At 43.6% G+C, this 20,174-nt stretch overlaps 1 protein-coding gene across 3 annotated transcripts in view; it reads left to right on the top strand.

The window, feature by feature from the left end:
- ABCC8 (ATP binding cassette subfamily C member 8) overlaps nt 1-20,174 on the top strand; it is an 848,693-nt gene that overhangs the window by 315,514 nt on the left and 513,005 nt on the right. For all 3 annotated transcript variants that reach the window (XM_069223742.1, XM_069223743.1, XM_069223745.1), the window contains 2 exons: nt 12,358-12,398; nt 15,244-15,389. In XM_069223742.1, the coding sequence (XP_069079843.1) occupies nt 12,358-12,398; nt 15,244-15,389 (187 nt within the window). The remainder of the gene's footprint in view (nt 1-12,357; nt 12,399-15,243; nt 15,390-20,174) is intronic.

The raw sequence follows: 20,174 nt of genomic DNA, 5'->3' as shown, positions 1-20,174 counted from the left end.
GGGTGATGGTGTAGTGTGCCTCTGTGTGATGGGGTTCTCTATTCTGTGCTTTCTCTCTCTGGCCTTCTCTCTGAATTTCTGGAAGTAGGGGTTTGTGGGTGATGTGGGTGTGTGTGTTATATTGTGTTGGATGTGTGGGTGTGGTGTGTGTATGTGTATCAGGTGTGTGTATTTGGAATTGTGCAATGTGGCGGTGTTTTGGAGCTGTGTGTGTATTTTGAGCGCGGCGGTGTGTACCGCCAATGGAATACCGCAGTTGAAAGACCGCCGCGTGGATTCGTGGGTTCTAATGGCATGGGCGTGTTTCTGTTGGCGTGGAGGTGGAGGATTTGTTTCCGCATTTTTATCGCTGACCTTTGGTGTGGTGTGATGTGTGTCATAATAGCTGTGGCGGGCTCCTGCCGCGGCGGCGGTGTATTGGCGGTCTTCTCCTCGGCAGTAAGCGCCTTCTACCGCCAATGTTGTAATGACCCCCTAAGTCTGCTAGCACTGATTTTCCTGCTTGGCTGGCTTTACTTTCTTGAGGGGTGTACTCTCTCTCTCCCCTCACTGTTCTTTCTATGTTCCTTTATATATTATGTAAATAGCTGTGTATATCTATGGATCATTTCTGCCTCATAGGTCTATGTCTCTATTGTTATTTCTACATATGTGTTGGTCTGGCCCTATGCATATCTGTAAACAACATATGTATGGACACATCCATGTCTTTACATCTATATCTTTGCATATGGGTGTCTGAGCATGTATCTTCCAGACCTCCTCGTTTAACCATTGTATGCCATAGATATGGCATACCATTTGTGTCTCCTGTCGACAGGCACTATGGGGGTCATTATGACCCCGGCGGTAGGCGATAAAGTGGTGGTAGAACCTCCAACAGACTGTAGGTACATACCGCCACATTATAACATTGGCGGGTTGACTGCAGACAACCCGTCAATTTACCACTCCAACCTCCATGGCGGTAGCAGCCGCCGGGCCGGAGATAACAATCTCCAGCCCGGCGGACGCTATTGTGCAGCCTGCATTTTTTACCCTGCCTACCGCCATGGTTTTTGTTGCATTCGTAACACCACAAAAACCATGGTGGTAGGCCCAACCAGTGACTGGGAATTCCTTCCCTGTCACTGGTAGGAGGCTCACCCACCCCCTCAAACACTCCCGGGTTGCCCCCACCCCCACTCATTTACGCACACTCGCAGACACGCACCACGCATGCACACACTCACTCAGACTGTCATACACGCATTAATTCATGCATGCATCCATTCATCCTCTCACACATCTTCACACTGACACGAAGACATGTATTCACATTTCCATTCTTACACGCATTCTCACACATGCATACACCCACGTAAACAACACTACACACACAGTTGCATTCACGCACACGCTCACACATTCATGCACACTACCCCACACACACGCACACTCCACCCGCCTCCCCTGTCGGAAGCCCAACTTCCCTGAACTTACCTGAATCCAGGGGGTCTTCTGGCAGGGAACGGGACGGGTCGCTACTACCGTCATAATACGGCTGGTGGCGGTCTACTGGCATAGCATTGCTGGTGGTAGAAGCGCCACCTTGACACCATCTACCAGTATGGCCACAGCCGGATTTCCACCCTTCTTGTGGTGGAAATCCGGCTGTGGTCATGGTCTGGTAGATGGATGTTAGCCACAGCGACGGTCTTTTGGCAGCCGTCGCCATGGCGGTAGGCAGCATTTACCGCCAATGTTAAGATGAGGGCCTATGTGTTTCACAGTTCTGTTACACTTCTCTTCAGGTTTACCCTTTAGGGTTCCTGGAGATGTGCTTTCTGTCTTTTGAGTTACTCTCCCTACAAGAGTTAAGTTTCCAACTTATTGTAGGTTTTGCCTATACATCTGCTGGAAAACAGCATACATGCATCTCTTCCCCTTTTTTTAATATCCTCTATGGTTACCTATTGATGGGTGTACCATTCCTTGTCTCAGTAACTGCTGGTGTGCTTTTGCACCTTACTTCTCAGCTGCTCTTCAGTTCAAACTCCTACTTTGGCACACTTCATGTTATTTTTCTGTTGTTGTTCTCTTCCAACAGTTTCCTTTTCATTGCCATATACTATGCCCCCATGGCGTTTCATAATTTCTTAAAATATTCTGTGGATTGTCCACTGCTCTTCTGGTGAGATGAATGCTTCTTCTCACCTTTGTCTCTGTGATGTGTGGTGTACTACTCCTTCAGTTAGACCGGTGGTTTATATGCAAGACTTAGGTAGGATGTGTTTGCAGACCCTCCTCCTGGGTGGCTATTGCTTTGGTATCCAATTCTAAGGTAAGGAATCTGCAGCTAGTTGTCTCTATCAGATGAACAAGTTACTTATCTTCGATAACGCCTTATCTGGTAGAACCATAGACTAGATGCAGATTCCTTACCGATCCACCCATCCTCCCCGCTATCCCAGTCTTGCTTTCTTGGCATTGTTTGCCATCCTTTTCAATTTAGTAGTTCTAGTCACAGAAGAAACTGATGGCAGCATGTTGGAGAAGGGATTATATGGAATCCTTTGACGTCATATGCGGAGGATGATGTTGATAGGGAGTTGCACGATACCATCTACCGAAGTACAAAGGTACTGCAGAAGATTTTTTACAGATCCAGTCTGGTGCCTCGGGAGAATTCTAAGAAACTAATCTGCGGCTAGTCAATGTCTCTACCAGATAAGACATTACCAAAGGTAAGTAACTTGTTCTTCATTTAGCTTGAGAAAAACTTTCTTCTCATTATTGGAGTTCCATGTATTGTGACTGATTCTCTCATTATAGTTGTTGTTTACCTTTTCTTACTTTTGTGTCAAATTTTACGCTGGTTTGTTTCTCTTTTATTGTTATTCCTCATTAGGGAGACCGCGATTTACTTTGTTTCGACGTTTGATTTCTGTGGGGATTAAATTCTTCTTGGGCACATATATACAGAATTAACAATATCATGAAATTATTGGATTCATAAAGGTTTTACTTTCAGATTATAATGGATATTTAGAACATGTATGAGACCACATTTGAGGATTTAAATATATTTATTACATATTGAAACATATTTTATAGTCTAATTTTGTTTGTGCTTTATTTTAATGTTTGTCTTTTCTTTATTTTTCTCTACTCCTTGGCACATATAACAGTTTTTGGTTTATTCTCGTAACGTCATGTTAATTATTGTCTGTTATTTCCATGTAATTTAAAAAAAAGTTATTATAAAACAAGAGACAATCCAATTTAGAGGTCGGAAAAGATGTGTTGGCTTTGCTTATTTATTAAAATCCCCAATAAAAAATATCTGAACTGTAACAATCATGTCTCTTCAATGCAAACTTCGGAATTCGGTCAATGATTATGTATAAACTGGCAGATCAATGATGCACGGTGAGACTGCCCTATAGGGCAATCAGGCAGTGCCAGAGGGGCTAGTCTAATAGATCAGTGTATTGGCCATTTTTGAAGGTTTGTAGGCCTGTTTTATAGTCTGGTGGGACAGTTTTTACTGTTTATTTCTGTGATATAACCGCATTGCCTCTAGCAAGCACAAATGCATGCAGCCTCCTACACCTTGCAAAACACCTATACAACGAGCCTTTCAAGTACAAAACTGCTCTTTTTGCAAATGTGAGCCACTTTTTTTTAGCTATCTGTTTTGCTAATAGGCACCACTTTTGTTTTGGTACCCGGCTTATTTTCTGTCCCAGTCCACCACTGAAGTGGTCTCAGAGCTTCTTTAATGTAAAGCAGTGTCATCAATTAACTTTATAATTTAGCTTTATTCTAAAAAAAATAACTTGTTCAACAAGCGCTAATTCAATTATTGCATGTTTACTACATTTTCAGGACACTATTTATTCGGCTCTTAAAACTCAATTCTGAATTGGAAGAAGTTCAGTCCAATGCCTTTCCCTGGGAGTTACCAATACCCAGGACATAAAGTCTGTGGTAGGCGGAATATTGGATTTTGTTTAATAACAATCGCAAATCAGTGTTTCTGCACTGATTCTCGATTATTTCTGCTCATCTGACGTTTCTGGGTGAAGCACAAGCACCTTTTATAAATCCAGCTGAGTACTCTTATTATCAACCCCCAACAGGATAACCAAAATGAAGGCTTTACAGGCTTTACAGCCTTAAGGAGAATTGATAGTTTTGTGGCATTGACAGTTTGCTGGTGTCTGGACATCTTCCAAAATTGTCAGATGTTGCATCAACCCTACTCTTGATTCCCAAGCCTCATGTATAGATGATTTTGATGGCTGTTCACCTTTTATTTTTCAGAAACAAACTTGCAAAGCAGGAGTTTGTTTCAGAAATAAACTTACAAAGTGGGAGTTTGTTTCTGAAAAGCAAACATATAATAACCCCCACACCCTGGAAGTTTTCTTCCAGGGTTCCTTCACCACAAGGTCTTTCTTCATGGAGACTGACAGGAAATACATAGCACTATATCTGTTGGCCTGTTATAGGAAGTATTTAATTTGCAAAGTCAACAGAGCTCTTTTGATGGAATACTTAAGGTCCACTCATCTCTAAATGAGGAGGGTGGACAGCGGGTTTGGCGGGTTTGAAGACAAGTCGAGTTCTGGATTTTATAAGAATAAATACTCAGGCAGGCTTTGCAATCTGTGCCCCGATGGAGATAATTAGGGTGTAATTGGGGGGTTGGGTTATCAATGAAGATAAGATGAGATCTCCCAAGCACTAAGGGGCTCAGGATTCGGACACTGGGACCACCCAGGCCACATCTACATAAGTAAAGGAAAATACATGTGTTTTGCTGTGTGGAGCACAGCTCAATCCCCTTTGAGCAGGATCCATAAACAGAACTCACAGCTGTGATCGGGAGCAACGTACAACCTTCTGGACTCTTCAGGTCCAAGGTGTCAAGCGCTCAGGCCTCTTCAATAGGCAGGAGAGTTGGTGTGTGCCACAAGTAGGCTCTGGGGCTGGAACACCCTCGCCGGTGCTGTTTCTCATGCAGTGCAGGGTCAATGCACGCTCCCTTCTCTGGACAGAGTTGGGGGTGTGCTACATGTGAAGATGCACTCAGGCTCCAACACAGCCGCCGGGTCAGAGTTCACTGCACTGAAGAGAGCAAAGTGTGCAAACCTCCTGAATGCTTGTCAGCACAGAGTCCCAGAGTAGAACAGCCAGACTTGGTGGGCTCCAAGTTGTAGATTCTGATTATGTTTGGGGTATTGGGGGAAACAAGGGCCAGCCCGCAAGCCCCTGGAGACACTCTGGGATGGCCTTTAGTTGTTGCCACAGGGTGGAGGTCAGCAGGCAGCTCAATCAGGCAGAACAGCTGTCCCTTAGAACAGTCAAGCTCAGCAAGATGGCAATCCTTCAGTCTTTACTTAGCTTCGTTTTTTCCAGTTCCAGAATTGATCTGAATTCAGGGGGTCAGAGACCCAGTACTTATAACAAAAAGTGTCTTTGATATGAGAAATGACTTCTTTGAATTTGAAATGCACAGACACTAGCCTATCTCTAGCTCTAGATTATTAGTGGGGGGGAGTAATCCATCCCTTTGTGTGGGCTCAGGACATCACCCTTGAAGTTCAACTGTGAGCCCTTCCCAACCACCTCCCCAGGATGATCCATCAGTATGCAGATGAATGCAGATACAGTTGAGTATCTTGTGTTTTGGGTGTCTGAAGGGAATGCACAAAAATAGCTCTCACCCAGAACAGGCCATATGTGTATTGGAGACAGGCTACAGGCACACAGGAAAGTGAGAGCAGAAAAATGCACGCTCTCTAAAAGTGACATTTCTAAAATAGTAATAATAAATCCAATTTTACCAGTAAAGAGGATTTATTATTACCATTCCAATGATATCCAACATGATGTGGCGACTCCTTTCTGATAAAGAATGACAGCTTAAAGGTATTTTACAGAATCCCCAGTGCTGGTTTGTGAGAGGAGCAGGCCTCACGGTAATGAAAAACAAATTTGTTTTTTTTCATTACTAGGACATGTAAAACATAAAAGTACATGTCCTGCCTTTTACTCACATGGTGCTCTGCCCTATGGCTACCTAGAGCCTACCTTAGGGTTGACTTATATGTAAGTAAAGGGGAGTTTAAGGCTTGGCCAGAAGTTTTGAATGCCAAGTTGAAATGGCAGTGCAACTGTACACACAGGCTGTGCAGTGGCAAGCCTGAGACATGTTTACAGGGCTACTTAAGTGGGTGGCAGAATTAATGCTGTATGCCCACTAGCAGCATTTCATTTATAGGTCTTGGGTATATGGTATACCCCTTTACAAAGAACTTAAAAGTAAATTAAATATTCAAATTGTGGAAACACCAATGTTACCATAGTTAGGGGAGATGCCATACACTTTAGTACTGGTTGGCAGTGGTAAAGTATTCAAAGCCCTAAGGCCAACTAAATGATACAGCAGCAAAACAGGAGGTGAAAGCCAAAAGGTCTGGGGTAAGACCACCCTAAGGATGCCAGGTCTAACATCCACCTTTTAAAATCAATCCACTATGACACAGTTAGGGAAAGAGGCACCTGGCTGCTAACCCAGAGGCATATGTGCACACACACATATGCACATGTGCAGGATGCACATGAGAGACTACCTGTGGCAGTTTTAAACTGCAAATTTCACCTGTCAAAATAACCTCTTTTAACAGGCCCAAACACTCATGTTAAGTAATAATACATAATCCCTAGATAGGCCTTATTTCAAATAAAGGGAGATGCATGATATTCAAAGAAGGACATGTAGAAATTAATGCTGAACATGTTATTAAAGTGAAATACCCCCAAAGGCTATTTTCACTGTAGCAAGACTGGCTGCTTCCATAACAAAAACATGGGCTACATTGGTACATTAATAAATGCTAAATGTGCACTGGTAGCAGCTGGAGAAATAATTAAATGACTCATTAATAGTTATTCAAAATCCAATTTAATGGTAAAATCAACTTTTGTCTACATATGAGCAAAAGGCTATTTTAACAAAGTTGCTGTTGTTCTGCCTAAATCTTGCGAGCATTCAACTTTAAACTGGCATCTCAATGATTGGATGTAGATTGCTCCCAGACAGTGGACAAAGGGCTTTGGAGTGGGAGTGGGGAGGTGTTTTTCTTCCTTGAGCACAGTCGCATGGGGGTTGTCCAGAGCCCTTCCTTAGCTTAAAAGGAGGCCTGATTTGTCACTAGCATATGTAGCTCATACCTATCTCTGTCGGCCTTTTGTCTTCCTAGACACCTTGACCCCATAAACAGTGGATTGTGAAGGTTCCCCAAAGCCATTTTGAGTGATTACAAGAAAGGGTTTACCCATTACCCTAGCCACACCTCTGGTTGGGCATCGGAGCTTTGATTAAGGAAAGAAGGGTTCCACCATAATAAATTGTGCCAAAATGGTGTGCAGGAGGGTTGAGACAGTGGTGGTGGGATGATCTCACGTTCATAGGACTGACTGGCATCTAGAACTTTCTACCCACACTTGTAAACCCCTGCACAAGTGGTGGACAGAGAGCAAGACCATGGAACTGGACAATGACAGCAATAGATGACCATGGATCTGGACAGGATACCACCTGATGTCCCTGATGGACTAGGGGCTTTGTCTACAGCTGCCCCCCAGGACTAAATGGGTCTTTCCATGCCCAGTGATGCTGGCCCTTTTATTTGATATAAATTGTGTGTTAGAAAAGGACCATTAGCCCAGCATCCTCCTTTCCTTCTGCACAAATACCCCAATGGTGTGGTGTAGAATTCATAATATCCTCAGGGAGGTTAGTAGCATGACTGCCAGTACCACATTCATATTTCAGTTGATTTGTTTTCTTATTTGATAAAGATATCCAAGTCAAATATATTCTTCTTTGCCAACGTCAACATACAGCAAGAAGGTGGTCTTATCACTCTTGATGCTTTTTATTGAGGGAGATCATCAAAATGGTGATCTAAATTTTACAGCTACTTTCCACATTGAATTTAAATCTTGGAATCTTGGGCCTTGAGAAAGAGGAGAATCCTTAAAACACATGTTGGCTGTGCATGTACTATTTTTGTGACAAATACAATGAACCAATGAATTAGAAGAATATGTTTGCATTGTATATATTTATCAAATAAAAATAACAAATGAGCTGGACCTTCTTATGCTCCCTTAGGGCCAGTGGGGGGAAGATCTATACTTCGCCATCATCCCAAGTATCCTTCTTGACAGCCAGGAGGCTCTACAGGGGCTTTTGAGTGAGAGCAGGAGGGTGTTTTGTTGGCTGGGAGTGGACGGGCTTCACAACAATCCCTCAACAGCAGGAGAAGAGCACCAGGAGAGGGGAAGACTGGCACAGAAAGCCTGTAAAACCAACTCCCCACAAAGTGCTCCCTTTAGAGGCAAGGAGATCTGCAGAAAATACTCCCAGTGGCTCGAATTCGCCACAACTAGTAAAATGAGTTCAAGTTTAAGAGATGCAGCCCAATAGTTGCCAAGGTATCCACCCTTTAAGATTGTCCATTCAAACATGGCGAACAATGGATGAGCTTGTGTTGCTCTGCTGCTTCTCTCTGACATACCCCTGGGATGGGCCAATGCCTAGGGGTTAGTGCAATATTACATAATAATTTATTGACCAAGGAAGGGGCGTTCATGAGGCTCGCTCCCCTAACTCATACTCAGCCCAGGGACCTCATCCTCGAGGCCTTGCTCAATCATTGTTGTCTCAGGGGCCCCATAAAACAGGTCCCATGTTGGGGTGCCATGGTGCTCTCCTGCCTGCTTTCAGGATGGCCAGAGCCTGGGGAATAATTCACTGACCTCCTCTGTCCTATGTGTCTATGCCTAGGAGAGAGGAAGGCCAGTAGGGAACAATTCTCCTGCCAATGGGTGGGAGGAAAGAGAGGTAGCTCCCCAATAACTCTCACCAGTATATGGGTGGCCTGGGTGGGACTGGGACACCTGTGATAAAGATTAAAAAGAGAAAGAGACATGTGGCAGAAACCTGCTAATAATATATGTATGTTTCTGTGGTGAGGAGTGCCCCATAATACCCTACAGGGCCTAATTTGCAAATTGTTTTGGGCTTGTGGTTGCCATTATCAGGGCAGGGCACTACCAAAATTCACCTAATGCATAGTGGGCTAACGCAGGCGGAGCAGCCCTCCTTCATGCTTTAGAGAAAATTAAATCTATGTCTTTCAGTTCATAGGATGTATGGCCTGGTGAGACTTTTCCACAGTTTTCAAGCTTTCTGGATTTGGGTTTTATGCTCTTCAGCCCGAGAGTGTTGAGATTCCCTTGTAGTTGGCCATATGCCTCATTTTATGTAGCCAGGCACAGTAAAATAAATACTTTGGTGCATGTTTTGATATGCAATTCTTTGTTCTAAATATTTAACTGAAATTGATTGTTTATGATCATGGCAATGTTTTTATTAGAATGTCTTTGAATGTGCTTTTGTAATCCATTGGTTTTAATTTTGAATTCTAACATTTGGTTATTGTTCTTATACTGTGGTGACCCTTGACAAAGCCAATAGGCTTTCCTTATATATTGATGTAGTGATCCCTTGACAAAGCCAATAAGCTTGCTTGATCTACAATGGCACTCCCTTATATTGTTATGTTTATGTGGTATAGGTGGATGGTTATTATGATTTTGGAAGGTCTGACTCATTAGCGGTCCAATGTGATTCAAGAATGCCATTAAAGGTATAACCATCTACCTATATATTTGTGAATGAATGCATATTATATAGTAGTGTGTTTAATAAATGTATTTTCCTTTTTCAAACATGAAGCACTGACTGGGCTATGATTTATTGAGTAATGTTGTTGTTGCGTGCCAGACAATGGAGATTACTAGCCTGTACTACCTCTCCTGAGTTGGCCTTGCACTGCTCTGCTTCACTACTCTGAGTGTATCAAGTGCTACACTGGGCTACTTGGTTCCCAGTAAGGAGACAATTGTGGAACTATTACTTCTGCAGCATCTGATTCTGCACAACTAATAACCCAATTTCTGTGTGTAAGTACACATACATACCCAGAAAAAATCAATGATGATGAGTTGTGCAAAAAGGTCTGGCTACATAGTTCAGAGGCCTGATGCTTGAGATAAATGCAGCCACATCCTTATTTCTCTGTTCAGTCTTCAAAGAGCAATTATAGTGACCTCTTCAACTTCTTCTTTCATACTGTTCTCTTCAAATTTAGTTTCTAAAAGTTCTTCCTAAAGCTACCAGCTGCAGTGACCGGCTCATTGCCCCTCTCTGACAAAACCTGGTGACCATGCATTCAGTATCTGACGGACGAGTTTTGAGAACTAACCTGCCCCTCCTACCTGTGCATTCTATGTCTAACGGACACAGCCCAGGGTGCCCACGATCAGACTGACTAATGAGATCTAGGTCTGTCCCACACACCCTGCACAACATTACGGTACATTATAAGGAGTCCCTTTAGTGATATTGGCTGAGCAGCCCTCCTTTCTCTACCTTTCCACCCCTCCCTATGTTAAATGTTCCCCACCGGCATGTGGTTGTAGGTGGGTGTCCTGTACTGTTCCTACATTATAAATTCAATAAAAGAGATTTAAACCATAAAAGTGCTTCCTGCTTACCCAAAAAGACTCTATTGAAAGGTGTGTGGTGTGTGTACATGTATACATGGTAGATCTATTATGTTGCTTCCTTCATGGCACTTGTGGATGATGTATGACAATTGTGATCCTCAGCCCCATGCTCTATAACACATGTATGACCTTGCTGGCCAACATCGTGATATCCCACAGTCTCAACACAATTTCCTATGCAGATGACATCCAACTCATCCTCTCACTCGTTGACGACCCCTTCCACCACCAGAACCAGCTTCCACAGATGCTTGACCAGCTTAGCTGATTGGATGAAGAACAGCTGCCTGCAACTTAACACAGACAATATGGAAGTGCTGATCTTTGGCAACGGCTGCAACACATGGAACAAGCTGACTATCAAATCACATATCAACGCTGTCTCCTTCATGTGCTTCCTCCCTTTGTGCATGCAATGTAAGATCTTCAAGTGGCTACCTCTACACAAGTGGACTACAGCAACACACTCTATGTAGGAATCGCTGCGCACCTTCTACAGAGACTTCCAAACATACAGCATTCCACAGCCAGACTCATCCTTGGCCTTCCCGGATGACAAATCCACATCACACCCCACCTCAGGCAACTCCACTGGCTCCCCATATGGAAGAGATGCCAATTCAAGTTGTTGACCCATGCACACAAGGCTCTACACAACCAAGGACCCATTTATATTAACCACCAGCTGAACTTCCACCAACTGTCGAGAAGACTATGCTCTACCTCCCTTTCACTTGCCTATACTCCCTGCATCTACTGAAGCATTGCTCATGTTGCAGCAAAAACCTGGAAAAGCCTCCCCACATACCTCTGCACCGTCACCTCACTTCCTGAATTTGGAATGGCCCTCAAGACCTAGCTGTTTGAATAAGCCTCCAGGACTTGCAAGCACCTGGATACCCTATAGGGATTTTAGCCGGGCTTTATAAATCCTGATTGATTGATTGATGCTATCGTGCAATTACTATGTTTTTCCTCATCTTCTCAAGACCATATTTGTATGCACAGTAGTATGGATGAAGAAGGCTGACTTTATCTGTGCCTCACTTGCCTGCTTAGACACCCTCTCACAGGGTAGGCTACCAGTGCTGTGGTGTGAATTTGTGTTCCTTGAATTAGTCTGTCTACTCCTGTGGAGCTCCTCACACGTTTGGGGGCTACCCCATGGCACCAGCACTGAAGGGGTTGAATACATTTGGTGAATCTGTTTGTTGAATCCATTTGTTTACTGACTCCAGATTAAATGTATACATTGTCGCCAATTCAATAAATGTATTGAGGTAATGGAAGTGACATCATGCTTCCTGCCCCTAATCAAAGGCACCCTTTCCACTTTTAGTCCTGCTTACTGCCAAGTACTAGTAGAATGGCTTGAGTGAACGCCGCAGAAAATTAATTTAACTCTTACAGTTAGCTGTTACAGCCTCGTTAACGTTTTTTACCTGCTGCTGACTCTTGAAACCTCTGAAACTAGGCACAGTAAGGACACTGACAAGAGTAGCAGCTGCTGCCCCTAGCTCTCCCTAATGCTCACCATACATAAACATGAACTTAAGGAAACTGAAGAAACTACTAATAGATTTAGGATTCTGTTCTGTCAAGATGTTTAGCTTACCACTAATTAAATTGAATAAGCACACACAATTTCTGCTCTTAGTTATTAAATTGGCAGACTATCAAGAATATATTAAATTATAATTGTACATTTACCTTTTTTCTCCACAGTTTTCATGAATGCAGCAATACCAATTGCAGCAGTGCTGATAGTAAGTACAAACATATATGCAATAACAAGTACTTTCTTGTCATGGTGTACAGTTCCCTTTATTTTTAAAATACCAAAGCCTACCAGTCTACACCTGATTATGGGACGGACTGGTATTATATGTAACAGAAACAGATTGATAATATTGTCAAAAGTGATACACCAGAGCGGCACACAGTGATGTCAAGACAATTATGTGTCTAAGAATATTTTTCTTGGTTATTTTCTTTGTGCAAAAAAACTCTCTTAAATAATATAGGGGGTCATTCTGACCCCGGCCGGCGGCGGAAGCCGCCGGCCTGGCTGGAACCGCCAGAATACCGCTGCGCTGTCAAAAGACCACCGCGGGTATTCTGGGTTTCCCGCTGGGCTGGCGGGCGACCGCCAGAAGGCCGCCCGCCAGCCCAGCGGGAAACACCCTTCCATGAGGATGCCGGCTCCGAATGGAGCCGGCGGAGTGGAAGGGGTGAGACGGGTGCAGTTGCACCCGTCGCGATTTTCAGTGTCTGCATGGCAGACACTGAAAATCATGGTGGGGCCCTGTTACGGGGGCCCAACAACACCCCATACCGCCATCCTGTTCCTGCCGGCCAAAACCGCCAGGAACAGGATGGCGGTATGGGGGTCGGAATCCCCATGGCGGCGCAGCTGGATTCCCCAGGGCAGCGGAAAACCAGTGGTACACCGCCGGTTTTCCGTTTCTGACCGCGGCTGTACCGCCGCAGTCAGAATGCCCAAGGGAGCACCGCCAGCCTGTTGGCGGTGCTCCCGCGGTCTTTGGCCCTGGCGGATTTTACCGCCAGGGTCAGAATGACCCCCATAATTCCTTAGGAGGCTGGCCTGGTTTGAAGTGGGTACCTATGGTACTTACACCTTACACCAGGTCCAGTTATCCCTCATTAGTGAAATGGAGGCCCGTGTTTAGAAGCCAGGCTGTCTAGGGGTAGCTGTAGCTCTGCAGCCAAGGCTTATCTAGGAGACATGCAAAGCTCATGCAATACCACTGTAGTCACACAGTAATCACACACATTAAAGAAAATACTCAGTGTTACAAAAATAAAGGCACTTTATTTTGGTGACACAAATGCCAAAAATACTATTGACACTCTACTTCCTTAGGCAGTAAGTAATACATAAACAATATACATTAGTATGCAAAATCAGGTGTAAAAGTAAATCACAATAGTTAGAAATTGGCCTAGGGGGGACACAAACCATATACTAAGAAAGTGGATGTGAATGTTGGTTCCCACCTAGGCAAGTGTAGTGTGTAGAAGGGCACTGGGAGTATTAGGAAACACTAAAAGGTAAGTAATAGAACCCCCCTTGAGAACCCAGGAAAGCAGGAGTAAATCTTTCCTAGAACACACAAGAGCACGAGAAAAAAGATTATGCAAGAACCAGAAGAGATGCAAGACACCAAAAGTGGATTCCTGGTCCTGTGGAAGAAGGGGACCAAGTCCAAGAAGCACAGAAGAGTCCAGGGAGAACAGGAGGCCCTACTAACCTGGATGAAGGTGCAAAAGAGGAACCACTGATGAAGAACAACAGTCAGTACTGCACCAAAGAAGATGGATGCAGATTCCTGGTTGGTGCAGATGATGTCACACGCCAGATGGAAGATTGCAGTCTGGTTTGTGTCTTTGGATTCTGCCAACAAGCCTTGGCACACACAAAGCTCATAGTAAGCAGAAAATAGTGCTGTCTGGGACTGGGAGGGACCTGGCGGACTCTACCCAGGAGGGGGGGGGCAAAGGGGGCACTCAGCAACTTAGAGAGTCCACATAACACCAGGTAGCGTGCACAGGAGTCCTACTTCATGGAGGCAAAGAAGGTGCAAATGGAGGCTCTCGCAGCACTACGACAAAGGATCCCGCGCCGCCGGAGAATGATTCAGGAAGAGGTGCGTCACAGGATAGAGTGTTGGGGGCCCGGAGCTGCACTGTGCATGAAGAACTTTATGGAAAGATGCCAACAAGCCTTGGCAACTGCAAAACACGCAATGCTTAGGGGGTACTCTTGTGCATGGGGAGACAAGCTCTTGCCTTCACCAAAGTTGGAAAGTAGGATGTTAGGACCGTCCGGGCCACTTCAGTCTACCACCTGTGTTGCAGGGTCCATGCAACTTGTCAGGAGAGGGAACCCTCGCCACCGGAAGGCTGAAGGGCCTGCTAAAGGGGTGACATATAAGTGACCTGGTGCAGTGCAAATGGCAGTGAAAGGGTGCATGCACCTTTTCACACAGGCTGCAATGGCAGTCCTGTGGAAGCCTTTGCATGGGCTCCCTATGGGTGGCAAAAGAAATGCTGCAGCCCATAGGGATTCCCTGGAACCCCAATGCCCTGAGTTCCGAGGTACCACATACTAGGGACTTACAAGGGGGCACCAGTATGCCAATTCTGAGTGAAATACTGGATTACTAGTATGCAGTAACAAAATGTAGAGAGAGCAAAATCACTGGGATCTTTGTAAGCAGCATCCCAGTGAACATAGTCAAACACACTGACATCAGGCAGAAAATGGGTGCAACCATGGCAAAAAGAGGGTACTTTCCTACAAATTATGCTACTGAACAATGTAAAGTTTGGTAAAGTGCACGGTGCACTGAAATAATTGAGAAAAGTTTGAAAATATGCATTGCGTTTCACTTTGTGTCAAAATAACAAGAAGAAACAAAAATATCGACTTGCCAAATAATTTGGCAAAGAAACGGCAGCCAGAATACCACAAAGGTAAGGGGTATAAAAATACATCAATGAGCAATACATGTAGCAGAGTATCCGAGTGTGTGTTTAAATTATACCATGTACCTTCTTTTCATTCTGAAAACATTGATCTTTTTTTAGACATTTGTGGTGCACACTCATCTGCTAAATGAAGATGATTTCTCTCCAGCTGTGGCCTTCGCTTCCCTTTCACTGTTTCACATTCTGGTTACCCCTCTCTTCCTACTCTCCAGTGTGGTGCGATCCACTGTGAAGGCTCTAGTCAGGTAAGCAAGGAATGCGATACATTGACCTAGTAAAATATTCCATTCTTTCATAATGGGGAAACTCTATAAGCATTTTAGCATACTGTTTGGGAAATACAATAATGTTTTGATTCCTTAATGTCAGACCTGTTTTATTTTAAACCGGAGGAGCAAGTAAAGAGCAAGACTTTTCTAAAAGAACAAAACCTCAATCCTATAATGCCAATGTTCCCCCTCCTAGTATGATAAGAGCTTCTCTTTCAAGCTACTGGTGTATTTCCTAGCCACTTAAAGACAATAATGGGGTGTAGCCAATTTAATGGTAGAGGATTGCTATGTTATGTTAGAGGATTTGTAGAGTGCTCCTTATCACCTGTAAGTGTATCCATGCTCTGGGAGGTTATGTTTGATTCTGGCAGTAGACGAAAAGCATCTTTTGCAGTTCTAGAGCAAAGTGGAGGTCCTGACATGGAGTGTGAAGTTGTTCCAAGACTTCACTGAGAGGTGGCCTTCAGCTCTGCTTCTGAGTATCAAGGTGTGTAGTTGAGAAAGATGGAGGTTTGGCGGAAGAGGAGGCTGTGGTAGATGTAGGAGGGTCTGGGGTTGTACAGTTTCCTGAAAGCGTATTCGAAGCGTATGTTATGAGCTTGAACTGGTATCGTTTCTAGACCAAGAGCCATTGCAGCTGCCTGAGGTGCTTCCTGCTTACACAAAAACACTCTACTGAAAGATAGCTGGTGGTGTTGTGTGTGTGTATGTGCATTTATACATGGTAGATCTATTATATTACTTTCTTGATGGCACTTGTGATGATGTAGGACATGTGTGATGGTAGCATGCAACTACTGAAAGGTGATATGGGTGTGGGGTGGGAGATTGAAGATGAGTCTAGCGGCGGCATTTTGGATGGTTTACAGTCTTTGGAAGAGATAAGCTGGAATTCCTACATAGACTGCGTCGGCCCAATCCAGTCTTCTTGTGACAAGGGCCTGAGTGATGGTGTGCCCTGGGTCTTGGTGGAGCTACCTGAAGATCTTGCATAGCATGCATAGGATAAAGGAAGATGTGACAACTTTGATTTAGATGTTAGGGATATATCACACATGCTGTGATACTTAATCACTATGTTATAAAGCCAGTTAAAATAAAGTTCATTAAAGGTGAAATGTCAGAGGGGGACAAAAGGTAATTTTGTACGGGCACCATTTACAACCTCTCTTGAATGTGTTCTCTTAGAATTGCTGAAGCATGATCTTTGCTATTCAGTCAAGGGACAACCTTTTGCCTCTATGCCATGATGCCAGACAGGGATTTCTGTTATCCCCAGTACTATTCCAGGGCCTTGGAGATATATCAGCAAGGATATCAAAATCTAAAATGATGTAAATGGGAAGAACAAATAGGCTAAACACTCTGACGCCAGCCAGTTGAGAACACTTTAGGGTTAAGACTCACATAAGGATGCTTACTCCTATGATAGGAAACGGGCAATAATCTTAAAAGAGGCACAGGAAAGGCACACCAAAATAAGTTAGTTGCTGGAGCTGATTATATGTAGTATTTTAGGGCAAGGCAAATATGCTGTCATTAAACAAGGCTAAACTTGCTTTGTTTGATAGCTTTATTGCTCTGCTGTGAGCTAGGAGAGATATCTCCACAGAGCTGACAATATAGGTCTTAGGTTTTTGATCTTTAACTCCCCTTAGGGTTCAAATACGGGACTGTACTGTTACATATAAACTCTCTCAGAAAACAGAGCTGACTTAAAGATGTCAGTTAGATATGTTAAAATGATATACAAGAACAATATCAGTATGCACCCACAATTCTATCAGGTATGACCTTGCTTCTGCTAGAATTGGACCTTTTCTTTAGAAATTTTATTTTCAGACACTACATCTCTCCAGTGATTTAGACCTGGTATTATGATTAGCACTTAAGTAGTGGGTTGCATTGTAATCTATGCAGTGATTTCATTCAGATCACATGCTTGGAAGCAAAGGCAACTATGTTGCTTTATGTACAACCATATAATAATTTAATAGGGTATAATCTGATTAGTAATGTTGCCATTATTCTCTTTTTGGCAAATAGATCTGTTTAGTAAGCAAGTATAACTGGCATTGTATCTGTATTGTCTTGTTTTCTGTACATGCGTTTTCATGATATTTATAGGCAGCATTCATTTTGAATTATTTATTTTTATTGTGAATAAATGACTTCTAGTAAAGAACATGTGACAGTAGTGTTAACTATTGCATTTTGGTATTGACAAAAGCTTGTGTGTCAAAATAACGAGAAGAGACAAAAATATCGACTTGCCAAATAATTTGGCAAATAATACCACGAAGTAAGTATAGATTAACTGTTTGTAACTCCAAATCTACGCTCCTTGATATATTGTCGTGGCATGTACATGTGGAGTTAAGAATTGTAAATCTTCACCAATAGATACATACTTTCACAACATTTTGGTAATCAATATTTTGCCAAACTGTTGTGGCGAGTACATGTTCTAGTAGTAAACCAAGCTCAGCGTGTAGGTAAAGTGTCTATATTTTGTGCAACTGCTCTGCCAGCCTAAATCACATTTAGCAAGTATGAAAGGTTTAAGGCCTGATTACGAGTTTGGCGGACGTGTACACCTGTCTGCCAAACTCCCAATGGGGTGGTTGTGCCATTCGGGTGACCTCCCCACTAGCCCCATTATGATTTTCCCAGTGGGCTGACCCACTGGTCAGCCCAGAGGAAAAGTGTTGGCAGCATTGTGGCCTGCTCATAATTGAGCTGGCGGCAATGCTGCTGCACGTAGGGGGCACCAGTACCCTGGAAATGTACATTGTCTGCACATTTTGAGGGTGCTGGGCAGGGGGACCCTGGAAGCATGAGAAACAAAGAAAGTAGCCCATCCTTTCCCTTTTTGTGCTCTAGCAAGACAATAATGTGATAATCAGGAGAAGGGCTTTGGCTTCACCTACATTATTGGAGTCAGGAGTACAGCATTTGATTGCGCAGACGTACTGCTCTTCCATGGAAAGAGTGCCTGTAGTTCATTCATATTGGCTCTTAAGGGTTTCCCCTCACCTAATATGGCCCCCACATCAAAGTGTACTGATCAAAGCAGTGTTCCTCCCATATGCTGGAATTTGCAGTTCATTTGACCTGTCATAGGCAGTTGAAGATTGACCAATTCGGGACTGTGTGGACTACTATCCCCATAATGCCCAACACTGCCCCACTTCAGTTGGCAAGCTGTGCGTCAGATTTTTTAGTTTTTTAAATGTTTTTGTACCACACGTCACTTGCTTTATTTGCACAGGAAGATTAAATGATTTGCCCAGAATCACAGGGTGTTGAGCAGACATCGAGACTCTACCTTGCCCCCCATTTCTAAAGTCAGCAGCATCTTCTTCCTGCTGCTGACCACCAAGCAGAGGTGACTGTGGTGGACTATTACAAAAGCCTGGCAGGTTAGCAGCCCTCCCCTTACTCTTTGTGCTAGTTGAAAGACACAGATTGGCTCACAGGAATACTATTAATAAGCTGGATTTGTAAATGATAGTAACTGCCTGGCACTGTATGTTTTTCTGTGTGTGTGTGTGTGTGTGTGTGTGTGTTTGTGGTGTACCTGTATTAGTGTGTATATGTGTATGTGTGTCTGTGTTTTCATATGATCAAGAACATCTTAAGGATTTTGGGAGCCCTGCGCCAAACATATTTTTGAGGCCCTGTTTGGAACAGCTTTGAATTTATGATCCAATTTCAGCTCTTTCATGCCCTCTTTGGCCAGGTCACTGACAGCACATAAGCACCCTTGTCCAAATTCTAAATGTTTTTTCATCTAATATCCAGGGACAGTGATGTGTTTTAAATACCATACAATAGTAGCAGCTCATTGATATTACTGCAAATAATCTCTGTGACACCCTCCCGTCTTTCAAATGTGAGCTCCTGTTTTGATCTAAAAGAAACTTTTTTATGGATGTTGTATGAAACATAAATGCAGAAATTCTCTGTAAAATGTCTGTAATATACACACACCTCTCACATTAAAAATAAATTAAAGCAAAACAGTATTAAAGATAATCTTTTTAAGAATAATTCAAGGCCATCAGGGCAAGACTGTCTGCAAAACAGAGTTGCCTCTATTAGGGGGCCCCCAGAAAGGCTGGGGCCCTGGGCAAGAGCACACTTTGCCCATGCCTTAAAACGTCTCTGCATATGACTCAGAAGCCGTGGATAATCAGCACTCACAGTGACTTAATACTATGTGAAGTATACAGCTAAATGTACGTCTTGCTTGTGGTTTCACTCTTCCTTCTGAGTCTGTATAGGGCAACTGAAATCTAGGCTTTGGCGACATACAAAGGCCCCAAAGATGTCTTGCAAATGCTTACTTGTGTAGTGTCAAATTGTATTTTATCTGACCGCACTGCTCTGACTTGCCCACTAACACATGTCTAATCTTTATAGTCACACCCTGCCATCATAACTCGCAAAGAAGAAAAAAATGCAGACCAACCTGATCTTTCCTACAACTGCCTCCTCTCTCCCCAGGGATTGTCCTCTTCCCCTCTTCTCAGCCTATCATACAGCAGTCCGATAAATATAACCGGTAACTCCTAGTATATGTCTACACATGTCAGGGGGGGTCTCACAACCTCTGTGTTTTGAATGCAGTAATGTGTAATGCACTGACCTGGTTCCAACTGCTGAGATGATGCTGGACCTCCAATCCCACCTGAGACAGGGACTGAACAAAAGTAAAGTCCACCTTTGCTCACCCACTGCCTCCAGAGGGAAGAG

The sequence above is a fragment of the Pleurodeles waltl genome, chromosome 3_1 (genome assembly GCF_031143425.1).
Source record: "Pleurodeles waltl isolate 20211129_DDA chromosome 3_1, aPleWal1.hap1.20221129, whole genome shotgun sequence".
Classification (NCBI taxonomy): Eukaryota; Metazoa; Chordata; class Amphibia; order Caudata; family Salamandridae; genus Pleurodeles; species Pleurodeles waltl.
Note: the sequence above shows the minus strand (reverse complement) of the source record. Positions and strands in the feature narration are given on the sequence as shown.